Source organism: Cyprinodon tularosa, unplaced genomic scaffold (assembly GCF_016077235.1).
Source record: "Cyprinodon tularosa strain WSP-4 unplaced genomic scaffold, ASM1607723v1 ctg385, whole genome shotgun sequence".
In the NCBI taxonomy this organism is placed as follows: Eukaryota; Metazoa; Chordata; class Actinopteri; order Cyprinodontiformes; family Cyprinodontidae; genus Cyprinodon; species Cyprinodon tularosa.
In genome coordinates this window covers 320918-339428 of record NW_024039102.1, presented here as the reverse complement: position 1 = coordinate 339428, position 18511 = coordinate 320918, and the positions used below count along the sequence as shown (strand labels likewise).

The 18511-nt window shown below is 40.6% G+C and overlaps 1 protein-coding gene across 9 annotated transcripts in view; it reads right to left on the bottom strand.

The window, feature by feature from the left end:
- The window catches only part of LOC119791259 (zinc finger protein 239-like), a 42007-nt gene that overhangs the window by 4064 nt on the left and 19432 nt on the right, over positions 1-18511 (bottom strand). The window contains exons 2-3 of one of the 9 annotated variants that reach the window (XM_038297268.1): positions 7639-8010; positions 4568-7437 (exon numbers count right to left, since the gene is read on the bottom strand). The exons of 1 other annotated variant lie outside the window; for it this stretch is intronic. In XM_038297268.1, the coding sequence (XP_038153196.1) occupies positions 6761-7437; positions 7639-8010 (1049 nt within the window). In that variant the 3' untranslated portion in view covers positions 4568-6760. Of the gene's footprint in view, positions 1-2361; positions 2620-4567; positions 8011-10817; positions 10950-18511 lie in introns of those variants that run through there. 7 more of the 9 variants (XM_038297270.1, XM_038297271.1, XM_038297265.1 and 4 more) reach the window with 7 other exon arrangements.

Below are 18511 nucleotides of genomic sequence, written 5' to 3'. Positions count from 1 at the left end.
ATGGAGATGCTCCAAACACAATTTTGTTATTCTTCTGTGACAATGACGATACATATTTGAATCTTGATTCTGATTTCCTGAAATAAATTGGATGTTTAAATCCTTATGAATTTGAGAGAAAAAAAAACAGGAACAAGTTTCTAAAAGTTTTAAAAACCAGATTTTATTCAGGATCTCTTTGACAGAGCTTGTTGTAAATTAATTAAAATCAAAACATTTTATTAAAAGTGAATTTAAGTGCAGCTAAGATCAGTGAGCTGATGGATGAATACCTAATTAGTATGGGATTGCAGAGAAAGCAAACAGCCTCGTTTTTTGATGAAAAGTGCTAAATTTTCAATATTTTGCTTTTGAAGATTTTAATTCATTGATAATAAAATGTCCCCCTAATTAAAAATGACAAGTCCTCATCCACCTGTGCTGGTGGTCCACCTTTGAAACATTCTTGACTCAAAGTTGGTTTCAGAGAAGGTTTCACTGCTGTAAATCGGTGTAAAAGCAGCTGGAATCTAATTTAGTAAATGTTTTCAAGTCAAGTCAAGTCAAGTCAGCTTTTATTGTCATTTTCTACATATGTACAAGACATACAAGGGAAATGAAATTACGTTTACTCTCTGCAATATACAAATATACAAGAAATATACAAGACTAACATTTAAAAACTGACATAAAGTGCGGGACATGACAGGTAAGAGTGGTAAGATAAATATAAGTATGAAATATAAACATTACAATAAAAAGCAATAAAAACAGCAGCAATAGTTTGTTCCAGGCTGAGGTAGTGCAGGTAAGGTGCAGTCTCTGGTACAGTGTGTGTGTGTGGGTGTGTGTGAGAGAGAGAGAGAGCGAGAGAGGGGGGAGGCAGTCTTAGCTTCCTGTCTGCCTGGTGGCTGGAGCAGACCGTGTGGGGAGGGGGTGGAGGGAGTTCAGCATTCTGATGGCCTGGTGGATGAAGGTGTTCGCCAGCCGGGTGGTTCTGGACCGTAGGCTTCTGTACCTCTTTCCGGAGGGCAGGAGACGGATGTAGCACCACCAGATGTAGCAGTGAAACTGTTACTGCCATAGATAACAATAATTTAAATAAAAGTTATCTTAATATTGTATGGTTGATTGAAATTATGACGCTAAAATTTAGCAGTTTGGTTTAAGAACACGTGGATGTATGCCGTGATGCAAATGGACACATATTTAGTGCCAATTAAGAACAATTGAGACAGAAAATTATAATGATGATGATGATTTAAAGCTGACAGGTTTGTCCGCTAATGGATCAGAGTCGTGTGTTTATTGTGTTTTGTAAATTTAATATTTTGTTTAGGTTGAAGCAAGTGAAAGTTCTGTTCATCCTGTTCAACAGTTTCTAAGTTCTACAGTTTGAACAATTGAAATGCAAAAATATGGAGAGAAATTTTTATCTAATATGCAAAGCAAGCATGTTTCAAATCAGGGAATTTTAAGAAAATTAATTTCAAAAGGGTTTGATAGTTGTGTTCAAAAGTTCAACCAAAAGTTCACCAATATTTGTACAGTTTGTTTTTTTCCATTCATATTTTGTCTTTCAAATTTGAATTTGATCACATTTGTTTTATGTGTTCATCTAAATGCTGATGTGTTTAGTTATTAGTTTATTTTTTCGTCTGTTAAATTGACTTCAGTAACTTTTTAAAAAGAGAAAGTAGTTTGTTAGCAGTTTTACCATTATTGTACATAAGCTTGTTTTATTAAGTGAAGTTACTCGTAGTAGATGAAGAAGCCAGACATTTGACTATAGTAAGATCAGTGAAACTTAATATTTTTACTCATGTAAAAGTAAAAAGTACAACGCTGTAAATCTGCTAATAAAAGTACTTTAAAAAAAGTTTCTGAAGTTAATGTAGCTGAGTAAATGTATTTATTTATTATCTACCCTGTTTCTGATGCAGTAATCCTAAATAATTTTCCTAATAGATGGACAGACAGAGCATTGCTCAGATGGTTTTATACTGATTTTTTATTTTTTTTTTATTTTGGTGTTTTATTGATAGAATTTAATCTCTAAGACTATAAGAGTCAGAGAGCTACGGAAGAGGATTAGGGCCAGTGAAAAAAAAAGTTAACTGATTTTTTAATTTTATTTCAGTATAGTATGGGGAAAAAATTAGAATTCTGAGATTAAAGTCAGAATTCTGAGATTAAAGTCAGAATTCTCACTTTTTCCCCATACTATACTGAAATAAAATTAAAAAAACAGTTAACTTTTTTTTTTCCAGTGGCCCTAATCATCTTCCGTAGAGAGCCATTGTTGACCTTGAAACAAAAATATATGTTATTGAGTAAGTGTAACCCCCAACCCGTCCCTGAATCCCCCCATCAGAATCGAACCTGCTCTCTGTGAGCTGATCCGGGGTCTCCAGCTGATGTTCAGCAGTCTCTGACGGTGGATCTCCTCTTCGTACTGGATGATGGTTTTTTCCACCTCTGAGAAGATTTCTTCAGCAGCAGCAGTTAGTCTCTGTCTGATAAACTCTCTCAGAGGCTGAACTGAACTCATTGTTGCTGTGGAGCCTCAGGAATTCACCCAACAGAGAACAGCCAAGCTAACTATGCTAACAGATGCACCGGAAGTCACTGAAGCTGAAGTACTTCCTTTAGCCGCTGTTGCCCGTTCGCGCTGTTGAGCCGCCATCTTGGAGAGGTCGTCCGCTCCACTCAGTGTAATTCATTTAAACAGGTTCAGGGAAATTTCAGCGCGTTTAGTAAACAACTCGCTGAATACGACACTTTTTGTGCTACAAACTTTATAAATTAAACTATCATAGCTTCATGTGTGAGAAAACACGATTCTGCAGATTATTATATTTGATGGAGTTAAACATTAAAAATTCTATATGATGTACATGTTTAAAAAAAACACTCATCCTACAATACATTTAGATTTTTATTAGTTAATATCTATATATATTAGGGGTGTGCAAAATAATCGTCATGATGATTCATCGTGATTCTAATTTTCGTGATCTACTGCATCGATTCTTGATGCCAAGAATCGATTATTAATTTAAAAAAATGAATAAATAAAATTGCATGAATGGTTGGCGAACATCAGCCAAAAACAAGTGTAATACAACTTCCAGTCCAGTAGATGTCACTGCAAATGTGTTGACGCACGCTGCCTTGTGTCACAAGCATTTCCGGCCGCGGGATACTGTGCCGAGTCATTCAAAAACAAAACATGGAGGATAAACTATTGCAATGCATCGCAATAATTCAAGTATCGTGATGCATCGTGATAGAATCGCATCGTGGCCTGTGAATCGTAATTCGAATTGAATCGTGACTTCTTTGGCAATACCCACCCCTAATATATATATAGATATATTTCTGAGATACTTCTGAAAAGCTATCTGTATTTGCAGGGCCGTACGCAGGGCCCTAAAAAATACTGAAGTCAAGAGTCAACACTTTTTTTTTTATTCTATTATTTAAATCTGGCCATTTCCAGAGTCTTAAGGACTTTTAAAAAAAAGGCTCGACTGTGAATTTCGCCTCTTCCGTCTCACCTGCAAGACATTTCAGACATTATAAACTTGATTTTAACGTCATCTTTCTTTTGAAGCTTCCGTCTAAAACTGGTTAGAAATGTGTCACAAATTACATTCCATCACGATTGAAATTAGTTGCTTCATGTTTACTTGCGTATTTAAATAGACACCCAGACCCTAATACACTATTATTTTAATGATGTAAGATTTATATTATAATCTTACACAATACTTCAACTTAAACATCCAACTTTTGAAACAGTTTAGATGCATTATCTTCAGTACCTTCCTTTTTTAGTACCCACTCCCCCTCTATCTCTCCTCTTTCTGCTAGTCTAGCTGATGGCCCAAGGAGGGGCAGCAACTCTGCCTTTTCTACCTTGGTTTCCCTTTAGTGAAGAATATCAACAGAGCCAAAAACTAAACTGATAAAAATGAAAACAATTAGCATTTCATCATCATGTTTCAATTAGTTTTATTTGACATCACAATATGTTAACATGAACTGAAAGTAAATAATATTCCCTGGTTGCAGAGAAGCAAAGAATACATTAGCAAAACTAGTTATAAGTATGAATATTAGACAAGCTAGAAAATTTGGGGGTTGGAGAGGAGCTGGATTATCTGACAGAAAGGTCAGAGAGGAGAATGTTGGCCAGGATAAAATCCAGGCTGGAAAATTCTGCATATCCTCTTCATGATGTGCTGGTCACTCACAGAAGCACCTTCGGCCTGAGACTCATATCGCCATGCTGCACCACAGAACCCATTCCTGCCTGTGGCCATCAAACTGTATAAGTCATCTCTCTGACAGCCATTTCATTTCATTATTTATTTAGTTCAGTACTTCAGTATGCTGGTGAAGATCATCCAGGTCATTCAAAAAAAAAAGAAAATGAAAAACAATCCACTGTACCTCAATTATCATGCATTAAACATCCAACTTTTGAAACAAAGTCTATTGGATTGTTTTTCATTTTCTTTTTTTTGAAATACTTCATTATGCGAAATAACACGGTTATATGCAATAGTAGTAATTTAGGTACTGATCAGTAATGTACATAGCAAATAACGTTGTTTGTACATAGTGAGATCTTATCTTATTTCGTTCTTATTTTTTTTTTTTTTAGGTTTTTATGGATTTATTGGCTCGTATTTTTGTACAGTGGGGTAACAGGAAAGGTGTTTACGGGACAATCAGTACTTAATCTGTAGCAAATGTCAAACAGATTACCTGATTTTTTTTCATGTTTCTTCAAGATAATTGGAGTCTATTTTCAAAAGGTCGATAAAATAGATTTTTTTGTGGATAACAGTGCGCTTTGTTGCCCTTTGGACATTTACAATTGGTATAACCGCCCTTTGGTTCAACACACCTGCTTGTGTATTGCTGCGTTCACACAAAAAAGTCAAAAACACGTAAATGCAGAAATCTGGACGCTGGGTAAAACACTGGATCAAACTGCGGTTAAGTTGCTTTGACGCTTCTATGTTCTGCTTGTTTATCTGCTCTGGTCTGTAGCTTAAAGCTAAAGAGCAGCTTGGCTTTATTTACTTCATGAGTTGAAAAAAAAAATAGTTTTGACACGTTTTTAAGCAAGAAATTCCACCTCCAAACATCATTCTTGCAGTCAGCTCATCAGGATTATGATCCCTTTAAAATATGCACTTCTTGTTCGTAGCTCCGGACTTCCAGCATACCGCTTGACCGCAGCGCTAGAAATCCCTGCTGCGGCCATCCTGCAGGGGATTTCCAGCTGCTGTTCATAGCGGCTGGAAGTGAATGTAAAGAGTTTTTAAGGTTTGTGGTCAAAACTAAAAGTACCAAAATTTACAATTGAATATTTTTCATTGACAGGTTTTAACGTTTTTAGTTAATTTGGGTATTCGTAAAATGTTTCGCCACAGTTCATAAAAAATGTTTTGGTGCAGCAATAATGATCCGAGCTATCTCTCTGTTCCTTATGGCCTACATAACAATCAATTCTCCTGGCTTTTTTTAAAACCTTTGGAGCTTCACCCCTTAATCCAATCAATAACATTTTATGTGTTAAGCACTTAAAAACAACCACAGCTCATCAAAGTGCTGTACAGGAAAAATAAAATATAAAACAGTACAGATAAAAACAAAACAGCTACAAGATGGCTAAAAATAATATTCACACAATCAAATCAAGAAAAATGGATGAAAGAAATATAAGGATAAAATAAAATAAAGCTCACTGTCTTGCTGGTTGTCAAAAGCCAAAGTGAAAATCTTTGTTTTGACAAGAGATTTAAAATTAGTCAGATTAGAGGCCTGTCTGAAGTGCTCAGGCAGGTCATTTTTTTAGGCTTGAGCTTTGGAGCTGCAATAGCGAAAGCGCAGTTCCCTCTGAGCTGGAGAATTCATGGAGTTCCTTGTAGAGAAAAGGCTCTAGATTAAATCCTACACCACAGAACAAAAAATATGTCTGATCAGATTAGTGTCATATCTGTTTTGTTGGCTAATAACAACTTTTAGCTTAACTAGCTTTAAGGAGAGCTAAGACTGCTGTAAAAGACTGTCTGGTACAGGACTCATTCAGTGACAGATCTGACCCTCTCAATACAAAGGACAGTTTTTTAGAACAGGATACCACAGTGAGCATCAACCAAGAGCCGATTATTGATCAGAAAATCATCCAATAAATCTTAAATTAACAAATTCCTGTGTTAAAATGTAGGCAGTATGGATGGGTATTTTCACCAAAGTTCTGAATCGATTCAATTTTGATTCATACAGTTCTAAATCGATTAATTTCGATTCAATCTGTTTTTACAATAATGAAAGTGGTTCATTTATTGGTGGTATTTTGTGGTATTTTTTTCCTGTCACATTAAACACAAAGTGCAAACTTGTAAATCAGACAGTTTAAACTTGAGATGTGAACAAAACTGTCTCAAAACTGCAAACTTGTTTGTGAAAAGTGAAGCCTCACTCGAGCAAGCAGACATGATACAGCAGGGACACAGCAGACATGCGTCTGCTGCATTATCTTCACGGCACGAACCAAATTTGCAGCATTGTCTTTAAAGCTGAAGTCTGTAAGTTTTAAAAATCACTTTTTTGTCATATTGGCTAAAACTGTCCCTATGCCCAGACAGCAGTACATGTGATATGTAACCTGTGAAAAAAACTGCTTCAATTGGTCCCGCATAGGCAGCGTTGCTTTAATATCAGATGGACATTGAAACTGTAAGTAGAGATGCAGGTGGGGTTAGCTTACGCCTCCCCCTGTGTGCCTCTTTATGTGAGAAGTCAAATCACCATTCGTGCAGAAGCCCTTTCCGCAAGTAAGACATGAGAAAGGTCTCTCCCCTGTGTGGGTCCTCATGTGATAGATCAGGAGGCAACGCCGAGACAAGCGCTTACCACAGAGCTCACACTCGAAAGGCTTCCCGGTGTGAGCTCTCATGTGCACGTTTAAATCGCCTTTCCGTAGGAAGCCTCTTCCACAGATTTTGCAGGAGAAAGGTTTCTCGCCCTCATGGGTGGTGGTGTGTTCGTTCAGAGCGCTCCGGCGAAAAAAGGATTTTCCACAGTTGCCGCATGATAAAGGCCGCTCGCTTGTGTGCACGCTCATGTGGATTCTCAAACTGCTCCTCAGGCTGAATTTCTTTCCACAGGTTTTACAAACGAATGGCTTCGTGTGTGTTCTCATGTGGTTCACCAGACTCCGACGCACACTGAAGCCTTTCCCACATGTAGGACACACAAATGGCTTCTCCCCGGTATGAGTCTGAAGGTGCTTCAACAGGCGGCACTTTGTAGAAAAAAATTTCCCACAGATCTTACAGAACAGATCCTCCTCAGCATCAGGTCTTTTCGGACCTTCACCCTCTGGACCACCTCTGTTCTCTTCGCCTGGATTTGTTCCTTGTGTCCCACTCCATCCTGCGTCTTCTTCAGTGCTTCCCTGCTGATGTTGGTTCTCTGATTCTGAAGAGTTTAGGTAGAGAACTTGCTTGCTCTGTAGTTCTGGGTGACTCACTATTAAGATCTCAGTTTCCTTCTGTACAAACTGCTCTTGTTCTTGACTGATAAACATGTCATTTTGTTCTGCCTTTAGTTCTTCCTCTTTGTTTTGACAAGGTCCTGCGTCTTCTTCAGTGCTTCCCTGCTGATGTTGGTTCTCTGATTCTGAAGAGTTTAGGTAGAGAACTTGCTTGCTCTGTAGTTCTGGGTGACTCACTATTAAGATCTCAGTTTCCTTCTGTACAAACTGCTCTTGTTCTTGACTGATAAACATGTCATTTTGTTCTGCCTTTAGTTCTTCCTCTTTGTTTTGACAAGGTTCTGGTTCTCCCCATTCCTGTTTAATTTGCAAAGATTGAAACTCGTCCTGCTCTTCTTTCACCCATACAGGTTCTGGTTTCTCCTGATCCACTCTGCAGTGCCTTTCCTGGTTGTTCAGCAGTTGGTCATTGAGCAGCTTCTCCTCCATCCCAACATGGTTCTGCTGGAGTTCTGGACAGGCAGAGAGACACAGTGAGATAAGGATTTATGTGAACAATTCAATGCAAGCTTCTTTTGTCCTATAGTTTATTTCCAGATGGAAATAAATATTTCATCCTTATACTACCATTCAGCTCCTGATCATTTGTGGAGGTAGAAATAAAAAAATAAAACCATAGACTGATTTCTTAATCAAATACATTAAAGATAATGTCTACATGCAATAAACAATAACACAGAACTGTTTTTTCTACTGTTAAACATGTCGCTTTTCTCATGTACTGCTGTTTGGATGCTGATGCCAGACTGTGCTAAATGTTTTCTGTGGGGTTATTTAGGGTTTCCTTACTTATTTCACTGGATTTGCACTTCATGAACTCCACATGGAGATGCTCCAAACACCATTTTGTTGTTCTACTATTGCAATGACAATAAACATTATAATATTTATTCTGGTTTTCTGAAATACATTGGATGTTTAAATCATTCTGGGTTTGAAGAAAAACAAGAACAAGTTTATAATAAAAAGTAAAAAAAAAAACAAGTTTCAAATCAGGGAATTTTAGGAAGATTTGTTTCAAATATGGAATTAAAAACATTTTTTTGACATTTAAGTGCAAAAGTTCAACTAAACATGCAAATTGGAACAGACAAATGGAGTCGTTTGGCGTTTTTGGTAGCCTGCAATGCCCCATAACCGTCTAAGTGTCTGAAAGGGGGCGTTCAGACGGGTATGGGGCATTGCATCTTTGATACCATGTACACTCATGCTACGTTCACACTGGACGCAGCAAGAGAAGCAAAATCGCGTCTGCTGCTTCATTTTTGCTGCTTGTACCAGTTAGTTCTGACGTGCGGCTGAAGCAGCTTTGCTGCTCTGGCTGCGCGGTGCAAAAGCGTGTCTGACGCGCGTTGGGCAGAGCTACTCTATCCTTTCTCTGCCTTACAGCTATATTTGCTGTGATCAGTGGGAATAACGTAGTTTTAATATGTTTTAAAGTGAGAAAATCCACCTGAAAACTTAATCAGTGCAGTCAGTTCATTCAGATTATCATCCTGCCTTCTAATATTATTTCTGTCGAAGCCGCTCAGACCCCCACATACCGGCGGTGAGCTGTATGGAAGGCCCCATTCAACAGCAGCCTCTGGCCGGGTCGCCTCCTCGCGGTTCACCGCGGCAGCTGGTAGGTGGTTTTCATCTAAATAATCCAAACTGCAGGCACCGGGATAACAAAAGTGAACATATTCTGTCGGCAGGTTTCAGCATTTTAAGTTAATTTAGGCGTTAATAAACTGTTTCAGAGGAGCGATCACAGCGCTCTGTGTCATCAGTGATGTGTCTGTCTCACGGCCAGCTCCCAGATCAGCTTCTCTGATTGGTTGATGCGGCGCGTCAGGCAGCAAAAGTAAAATTTTTCCATCTCGAGCAGCAGCGCGTTTGCGGCGCGTCAGATGCTTAAACGCTCCCGACGCGCTGCTTCAGCTGCTCAAAACGCGCTGCGGGACCTTTTGCTGCGCCTTGACGCGCGTCAACCATTGACTTTGCATGTAAACTTGCTGCTTCTGCCACGCCTGCTGCATCCGGTGTGAACGTCGCATTAGAACCTGATCTGTCTGAGGGCTGTCTTCCACTAAGTCCTGACTCTGTGACTTTTTACTCCTGTTCAGTGAGCGGCAAGTGACTATTTTTCATGTTTTTGTGCAACCATTACCAGTTAAATGCTAAATTGTCAAGGTTTTATAGTGATTTGTGATTGTGCAGACAATATGATCTGTACTGTCTTCTTTCCCAGATGTTATTTCCAATTGTCTTATTGTTGCCAAAGTAAAATTTACACCAACTAAAACTGATTTTGCACATGTATTGTACTGTATTTTTAAAGGTAACACACTGGCAGCTGCGGATGCCAGGTATTCACCGTGAAATTTAACTGGTTGAAATAAAATATTTAGAAATTTATTGTGTTTTTTTTATCAACTTCCCCTTTAAAAAGGTTTACAACATTTCAGTAGTAATAATAATAATAATGTTTATCCCACATTGTAAAATAAACAAGAAATTACAGTAAAAAGAACTGTAATGTATCAATTATACAGCAGATAAATGTAACAATCAATGGAAAGGGTTATTTTTTATATGGGGCATTACAGATCAAGGTTTTACGGTATTTATTTTTCCTACAATGATTTACAATGGAAAAACATGTTTTTTAACTGTAGAATTTACCGTATTATCTTGTACAGATTTCACCTTTTTCACTGTAATTTCCTGGCAATCAGAGCCACCGGTATTTTACTGTAATTTGTTTTGTGAGTTATTTATTTTTTACCCTTTACAGTCATAGATGGAACATCTTCTGTTGGCTTTATGGTAATGACACCAACAGTTAAAAAGCTAAGCTGTAGGGGTGGCTGGTTCAATGCCTACTCCTTTTTTTAATTTTATTTAAAAGAAAGATTTATTTATTTTTTTAAAGTTACCAGATGAAAAAAAAATGACTTTAATAACTATATCAGTTTTGCATCACCCCATGTGGACTGATAATACAAATTAGAGTCTGCAAAATGCCCAATGCCATAAAGATTCAGAACTCCATCTAAAAATGAAAAATTCTGAAAGGAAATAAATGAGAAAAACTTTATGAAAATTCAAGGTTAACATTTGCAGCTAATTTGACTAAATAGAAATAAAGAAACTGTGTGAGAACTAGTTTACATCTAAAACTCTCCCATAAATATTTACTTTGCATACAGTAAAAGCTTTAACAGATGCCTCCAGTTCTGATCAGACTATAGTGGGCTGTCAGACTCATACTGACCTCCTTCCTGCATCCATTCTCCAGCACAGCTAAGTCAGATCGGTACCAGAACTACTGAGAAAAGGACCTGGGCAGCCCTTAACCTGTCTACTCTAAGCAGAAACCATCACTTCTGCAGCAGGATCTGAATCCACAAACCAGTCCCTGAATGTCACCCCAGTAGAACCCATCAGAACCGAACCTGCTCTCTGTGAGCTGATCCGGGGTTTCCAGCTGATGTCCAGCAGCATAATTGTCTTGATGCCAAAAGGAGCCCAACAGATTTTACTTTCACAAGTGTAGCGGTATGGCAATTGCCATACTGCTCCACTTGTTTCATGCATATAAATTGCTTTATTATAATTATGCAGGGAGTTTTACAGTTCAAGTAGAGCAGAAAAACAGAAGAAGAAGAAGGAAAAAGAAAAAGAAAAAAAAAGGACAAAAGATGAAAGAAAGAGGAGATAGGAAGGAGACAATGACAAAACATTTTCAGTCTGCTTCATCACCTGCAATGAGATGAAAAAAAAAAGAACAGCACAACCAAAAGACATGGTACGAGATATACAATAAAGCAAACACCTTGAAACTATCGCTAAAGTAATATTATTAAATCTGACATGTACTCTGTGTTACCTGAAGATATGAATGTGGGGTTTCTGTTTGGAAGTGAATCTCTAAGTACCTGAAGCCTAGCACCTGTAGTTGTTTGTGAGGGTGAACTTGTGCATGTAAAGTTTTAACCATAGAAAAAATGCTCAATAGTGGTTGTGGAGAGCCGGAGAGGCACACCCCCCAGAGCACTGAGTCCAGCGCCGGGAGACCCAAAGCCCCAGGCGCCCAAAGGGACCCCAGAAGCGAAGGCACCAAGGCGGGGCCATCCCCGGAAATCAGACCCCCACCAAGGGAGGAGGAGAGACAGCCACGAAGAAGCCCCCCAGCCACCGCCATGCCGGCGCCCCGGGGAGCCGCGGGGACGAGTCCGCGGGCCCCGCCGGCAGCCGGCCACCCCAAAGTAGGGCCGGGCACCGAACACGCCCACGGCCGGGGCCCACGCGCATCCGCCGCGAACCGGCCGCGAGCGCCGCGGGACCCCCCCAAAACGCCCCGCCCCCGGCCAAAAGCGCAGCCCAATCCCACCAAGACCGATGCCAACAGCGCGCAACGAAACACACCGCGCACAGAATCAGCCCGAGAGCAGAAAAGCCGCCCGGCGCAAAACCGCAAGAAGAGCAGACCGTGGCCGGCGCAACCACCCCCCCACCCCCCCCCCCCCCCCCAGCAGCCCTTCCCACCCCAAGATCTTCTTCCCACTATCACCACCCCCCACCCCCCCTCCGGAGATGTAATCCCTCCCCTACAATAACAATCAAGCTACTCACCACACAAGCGACAGAAGACATCCAGGCCGAGATCATACCTACTCCCCCTCCCTCCCCTTCCCCCACTTACAGAGTGCAAACCCGTGAGGGGGTAAGCACTTGCCATAGGTGTTAATGTCCATGCCCCCCCCCCAGCCCAGCAGGCCCCGAGGCACCCCGGCACACCAGAGGCCATGGCAGCAGGGCCAGACAGCCGGGTGTACACCGGCCCAGAACCCAAGCAGCACTCCCCACAGAACCCGAACCCCCACCGGGGTCCCCGCCCAAGGGCAATGCGCCCCAGGGATCCCAGGACCCGCCCCCCCCCCCCCCCCCCCCCCCAAACACCGAGCAACCCTCCACTCCCAAACCGCGCACGATGCACCGCACCACGCGCCACCGGCACCCGCCCCAACAGAGCTAAGCCACACCCAACCCGGGGGCACTCCAAAGGGACCCCCGACGCCCGCAACCAGCCCACAACAGACACACACGAACCCCGGCCACAGGCGCGACCACCCACGCACCCCCCCGGATGACGCAACCACGGCAAGCGCCACGGCCAACCAACGAAACCCGGCACCGGAAGACGAGGCACGCCCCGACGCCCCGCAGAGCAGAAGCACCCCGGCCAGCACCACAAAAGAACCGATGCCCGGCGACCAGCCCCACCCAGCAGCAGCACAGCCACCAGGCCAGTAGCCCACGTCCGCCACCACGGAACCCCCCAAGAGCACCGCACGCGGCCGCCGCAGGACCCCCCCCGCGGCGCCCCAGACCCCGCCCCGACGGGGGCATCAGTCCCCCGGGCCAGACCCGCCAGGCACCCCGCTCCGCGCACCCCCCCGAGCCCCCAGGACCCAAGGACCCCCGAACTAGCCCCCGCGCCCCACAAGACGCACCCCATAGCCCCCCACTACACTAAGTGATGGAGCCGATCAAGGGAGCCCAGAGAGATCGGTCTGATGGGGATGCAGATGCTGTCTCAAGATTAATATGATCCAACAACCGATCTCTGTACTGATTGATGTTGAGTTTATCCTTACTTTTCCAATTCATGAGGATAGTTTTCTTTGCGATACATAATGCAGTGAATGCCAAGCAAACCGATTTTTTTCCCATAGAGCTTCCCTCAAAGTCACCCAGCAAGCAAACTGAAGGGGAAAGTGAGATTTTACAACCCAGGCACAGTGATAGATCCTTACATACCTGTACCCAGAATCTCTGAACCGGCGTGCATAACCATAACGCGTGAAAATAATTATCAAGTTGATTGCCTGTGCACTGCGGACAGATGTTAGATTGCGCAAAACCCATCTTGAATAATCTTTGACCTGTATAGTGCACTCTGTGGAGGATTTTGTATTGTATTAATTGTAAATTGGGGTTTCTAGTCATGTTAAAAGTTCTTAGACATATCTGAGCCCAGATGTTTTGTTCAAAGCTGACTGATAAATCCTCCTCCCATTTAGTAATAGGAAGAGATATTGGATCATCCAGTTTAGTCAGTGTCCTGTATAACTTAGACAGTAGTTTGGGGGGGGTTATCTAGGGCTGGGCGATAATTCAATAACGATATATATCGATCGATAGACGTGTGGCGCAATAGAAAAAAAGAGGGTCTATAAAAGTTCGATAAAAAAGAAACGCAGTTTTCCTTCCTTCTTATTGTAGTCTAGCATGTAGGTTTATGGTAGTCACTGCTTCCTCCCAACCAATCACAATCGCGGACCCAGGCACGCCGTCACCAAGCGCCGCCCTCTCAAACCACAACACAGAGCACATGAAGATGCAGCGAGGAGAGGCGGAGGAAATTGTTTCAAAGAAGGTTTTTGTAGTTCGGCAGTCTGGCAGTATTTCGGTCATGGCAAGTCGGACCAAAAACAAACCACAGTCATCTAGAAAATGTGTCGGGAACCAGTGAAATCCAGTCTGATAACGAAACCAACTTTTTTTTTTTTTATCATCTCAGCCGCTCACACCCGCAGGAGTACGAGCTATGTAGGCCCCGACGCGGCTCTCCTCAGAGGAATCTTCGGGAATTTCAGGAAAATATATATATATATTCAGTTCTGGGCAGTTTCCCACGTAGTTCTAACAATTGAGATAAAAATGCTGAGGGGCCAGAAACTTCAAAGTAATAACTCAGGTTAAAGCAGGAAACGGGGGCGGTGGGGGGGGGGGGGGGGGGGGGGGGGGGGGGGGGGCATTTATTTATTTGTTATATTTATTTTGCTCACTTTAGTTTATTCTTTGTCAGTATTTAATAACATAACCCAGGTCTCTTAAGTTATTTGTCTTTAAAACAATTCTGTTATGGTTAAAACATTTGGTTAAATAAAGATTTAATTCGAAGTCTGTGTTTGTGTTTTTTATTAAAATTTAATCATTTAGCAATATTATAAAAAGTCCAGGCAGAGCTGCACATAAAATATGGTTTCAAATCTTTTCAATAATTATCGATATCGATCAATATGCATTTTTTTTTATCGATAAGCTTTTTTTCTATATCGCCCAGCCCTAGGGTTAACTCTAGAAACTCTGATATTTTAGTTGGAATTATTAAACCTCCATCAATATGCTTAAATTTATTTCTAATTATAGCTTTGATTTGCTCATATTCTAAGAATTTATTTTTGTTAATGCCATATTGCAAGTTTAATCTAGCAAATGTGATAAACTCCGTACCTTCAAACAAATGATCCAGATATGTAATACCTTTATTCTTCCAGTACGGAAAGTTTATCACATTATTGTTTTGTAGAATGTCAGGGTTATTCCAGATGGGTGTACGACTGCACGGGATAAGTGATGACTTCGTTATTTTTAGAAATTCCCACCATGCTGTCAGGGAAGAGCTGATGTTAAAATTTTTGAAACATGGGTGCCGTTTGATCTTAGAGCTAATAAACGGCAAATCTGAGATTATTATTACTGCATATATCCTGTTCTGTGCCTATCCAGGGCTCATCTAAGGGATTATGTTTTATCCATTTAGAGATGTATTGTAATCTATTTGCTAAATAGTAGTGTTGGAAGTTAGGTAAATCTAGTCCCCCTCTGTCTTTAGTTTTCTGTAGTGTTTTTAAGCTGATACGAAATTTAGAGATGAAAGAATCTAGAGATTTAAACCATTCAGTTGATGGTTTATTTGGGATCACTGAAAATAGGTAGTTAATTCTGGGTAAGACCATCATTTTAATTGAGGCTACCCGACCCATAAGGGAGATCGGAAGCGATTTCCATCTTTCTAGGTCCCCTTCTATTTTCTTTAAAAGAGGGATGTGGTTGAGTTTTGGTAACTCAGCTAGTTTAGATGACACAGTAATTCCCAAATATTTGATATTTCCTGATTGCAATTGTAGACCTGAGGGATTCTGTAGAGAGCAATTAATTGGTAGTATTACAGATTCAGACCAATTTATAGAGTATTCTGAGACTTTTGAGAAAGATTCTAGTAAACTAATCACTTGAGAGAGGCAAGTGTTTGAGTGCTGGAGATAAAGTAATACATCATCTGCGTAAAGACTAATTTTATGCTCCATTTTCATGCCTTTTATACCTTTAATCATATTTGTTTGTCTGATTGTAGCAGCCAGAGGCTCAATAAAAATAGCAAAAAGTGAGGGGGAGAGTGGGCATCCCTGCCTGGTGCCCCTCTGGAAACAAAAGCTGGAAGATGTTTGATTGTTTGTCCTGACACAGGCTGTTGGGAAGCTATATAATATTTTTAACCAATTTATAAAGGAATTGCCAAAGCCAAATTTATGTAGAGTAGCAAATAAAAATTTCCAGTTTACTCTATCGAATGCTTTTTCTGCATCTAAGGACAATATATAGGATTTAAGATTTTTGCTGTAGGAATAATCTATTAAATTCAGCAGTCTGCGTGTGTTAGCAGCTGACTGCCTCCCTTTAATGAAACCAGTTTGATCTGGGTGGATTATGAGAGGAGTGACTTTATCTAATCGTTTTGCTAAAGCTTTACAGATTATTTTAATATCCACATTAATTAAGGATATGGGACGATAGCTGGTCGGAAACATAGGATCTTTGCCTGGCTTAAGCAGGAGACTAATGGTGGCAGAATTCATATTAACTGGAAATTTGCCATTATCTAGAGTTTCCTGCAGCATTCTGTGGAACGTTGGGGCCAGAATGTCCCAGAACTCTTTATAGAACTCAGTAAGGAACCCGTCTGGACCTGGTGCTTTATTATTTGGCATGTTTTTTAATGCTTCCTGAACTTCAGCTGTAGACAGCGGTGAGTCCAGGGTCACTCTTTGACTCTCTGATAATTTAGGAAGAGTTATTTTATCCAGAAATCGCTTGATATCATTATCTGATGGATTTAACTGTGATGTGTATAAAGATTTATAGAAATCTCGGAAGGCATTGTTAATATCCTCCGGATCCTGTAATGTATTACCAATTGAATCTGTAACTGCAAATATAGTCGTTTTTTCTTTGTTTATTTTTAGCTGGTTAGCTAAGAAGCTTCCTGACTTATTGCTATGTTCAAAGTTGTCAATTCGAAGTCTTTGAATTAAAAATTTATTTTGTTTTTCAATAAATTCGTTTAGTTCTAGTTTTATTTTACGGATTTCCCCTAACTTTTCCTCATCTATCGAGCTTTCTAGTAACTTTATTTTTCCCTCTAATTCCTGGATCTTTTTTTGTTCTAACTTTTTTTTATGAGATGAGAATAAAATAATTTTACCTCTCATCACTGCTTTCCCTGCTTCCCATAGTATAGATGCTGATGTTCCTGGTAAATCATTGCACACCAAGTATGATGCCCACTCTTCCTTGAAAAATTTGAGAAACTCTTCATCTTTAAGCAGTGATGTATTTAATCTCCAGCTCTTGTTTTGTGGGGCTATTTTTTTATTTATTAGGGTTAAAGTAACAGGAGCATGATCACTGACAGCAATAGGATGGATTACAGCATCTGAGACATCAGACAGCAGCGAGCTGCTGATTAGGAAATAGTCCAAACGAGATTAGGAATGATGCACATTAGAAAAGAAAGTGTATTCCTTACTGTTAGGATGAAGAGATCGCCATGCATCGCAAAGACCAAAATCACTCATGTATTGTTTGACTAGGGCTGGGCGATAATTCAATAACGATATATATCGATCGATAGACGTGTGGCGCAATAGAAAAAAAGAGGGTCGATAAAAGTTCGATAAAAAAGAAACGCAGTTTTCCTTCCTTCTCATTGTAGCCTAGCATGTAGGTTTATGCTAGTCACTGCTTCCTCCCAACCAATCACAATCGCGGACTCAGGCACGACGTCACCAAGCGCCGCCCTCTCAAACCTCAACACAGAGTACATGAAGATGTAGCAGCAAGGAGAGGCGGAGGAAATTGTTTCAAAGAAAGGTTTTTGTAGTTCGGCAGTCTGGCAGTATTTCGGTCATGGCAAGTCGGACAAAAAACAAACCACAGTCATCTGGAAAATGTGTCGGGAACCAGTGAAAACCAGTCTGATAACGAAACCAACTTTTTTTTTTTATCATCTCAGCCGCTCACAGCCGCAGGAGTACGAGCTGTGTAGGCCCCGACGCGGCTCTCCTCCGAGGAATCTTCGGAAAATATATATATATTTTCAGTTCTGGGCAGTTTCCCACGTAGTTCTAACAATTGAGATAAAAATGCTGAGGGGCCAGCAACTTCAAAGTGATAACTCAGGTTAAAGCAGGAAACGGGGGCGGCGGTGGGGGGGCATTTATTTATTTGTTATATTTATTTTGGTCACTTTTCTGGTCACTTAAGTTTATTCTTTGTCAGTATTTAATAACATAACTCAGGTCTCTTAAGTTATTTTTCTTTAAAACAATTCTGTTATGGTTAGAAAAGTTGGTTAAATAAAGATTTAATTCGAAGTCGAAGTGTTTTTTATTAAAATTCAATCATTTAGCAATATTATAAAAAGTCCAGGCAGAGCTGCACATAAAATATGGTTTCAAATCTTTTCAATAATTATCGATATCGATCAATATGCATTTTTTTTTATCGATAAGCTTTTTTTCTATATCGCCCAGCCCTATGTTTGACTACATTTAATGATTGCCAACTGCGCTGGGTCCCTGTTGTACTCAACCTGTCCATTTCTCCATTTAGACCAAAGTTGAGGTCACCCCCAATAATTAGAGAACAATCCCCGTGCTTTGAAAGTGCATGAAAAACTTTGTGGAAGAATGAGGGGTCGTCAACATTTGGACCATATATGCTGACAATACACAACTTTTGGTTATAAATAGATATTTTAATTATGATGAATCTGCCTTCAGGATCTATAATTTTGTCTAATAAAGTAAAACTGAGGTTTTTGTGGATTAAAATTGC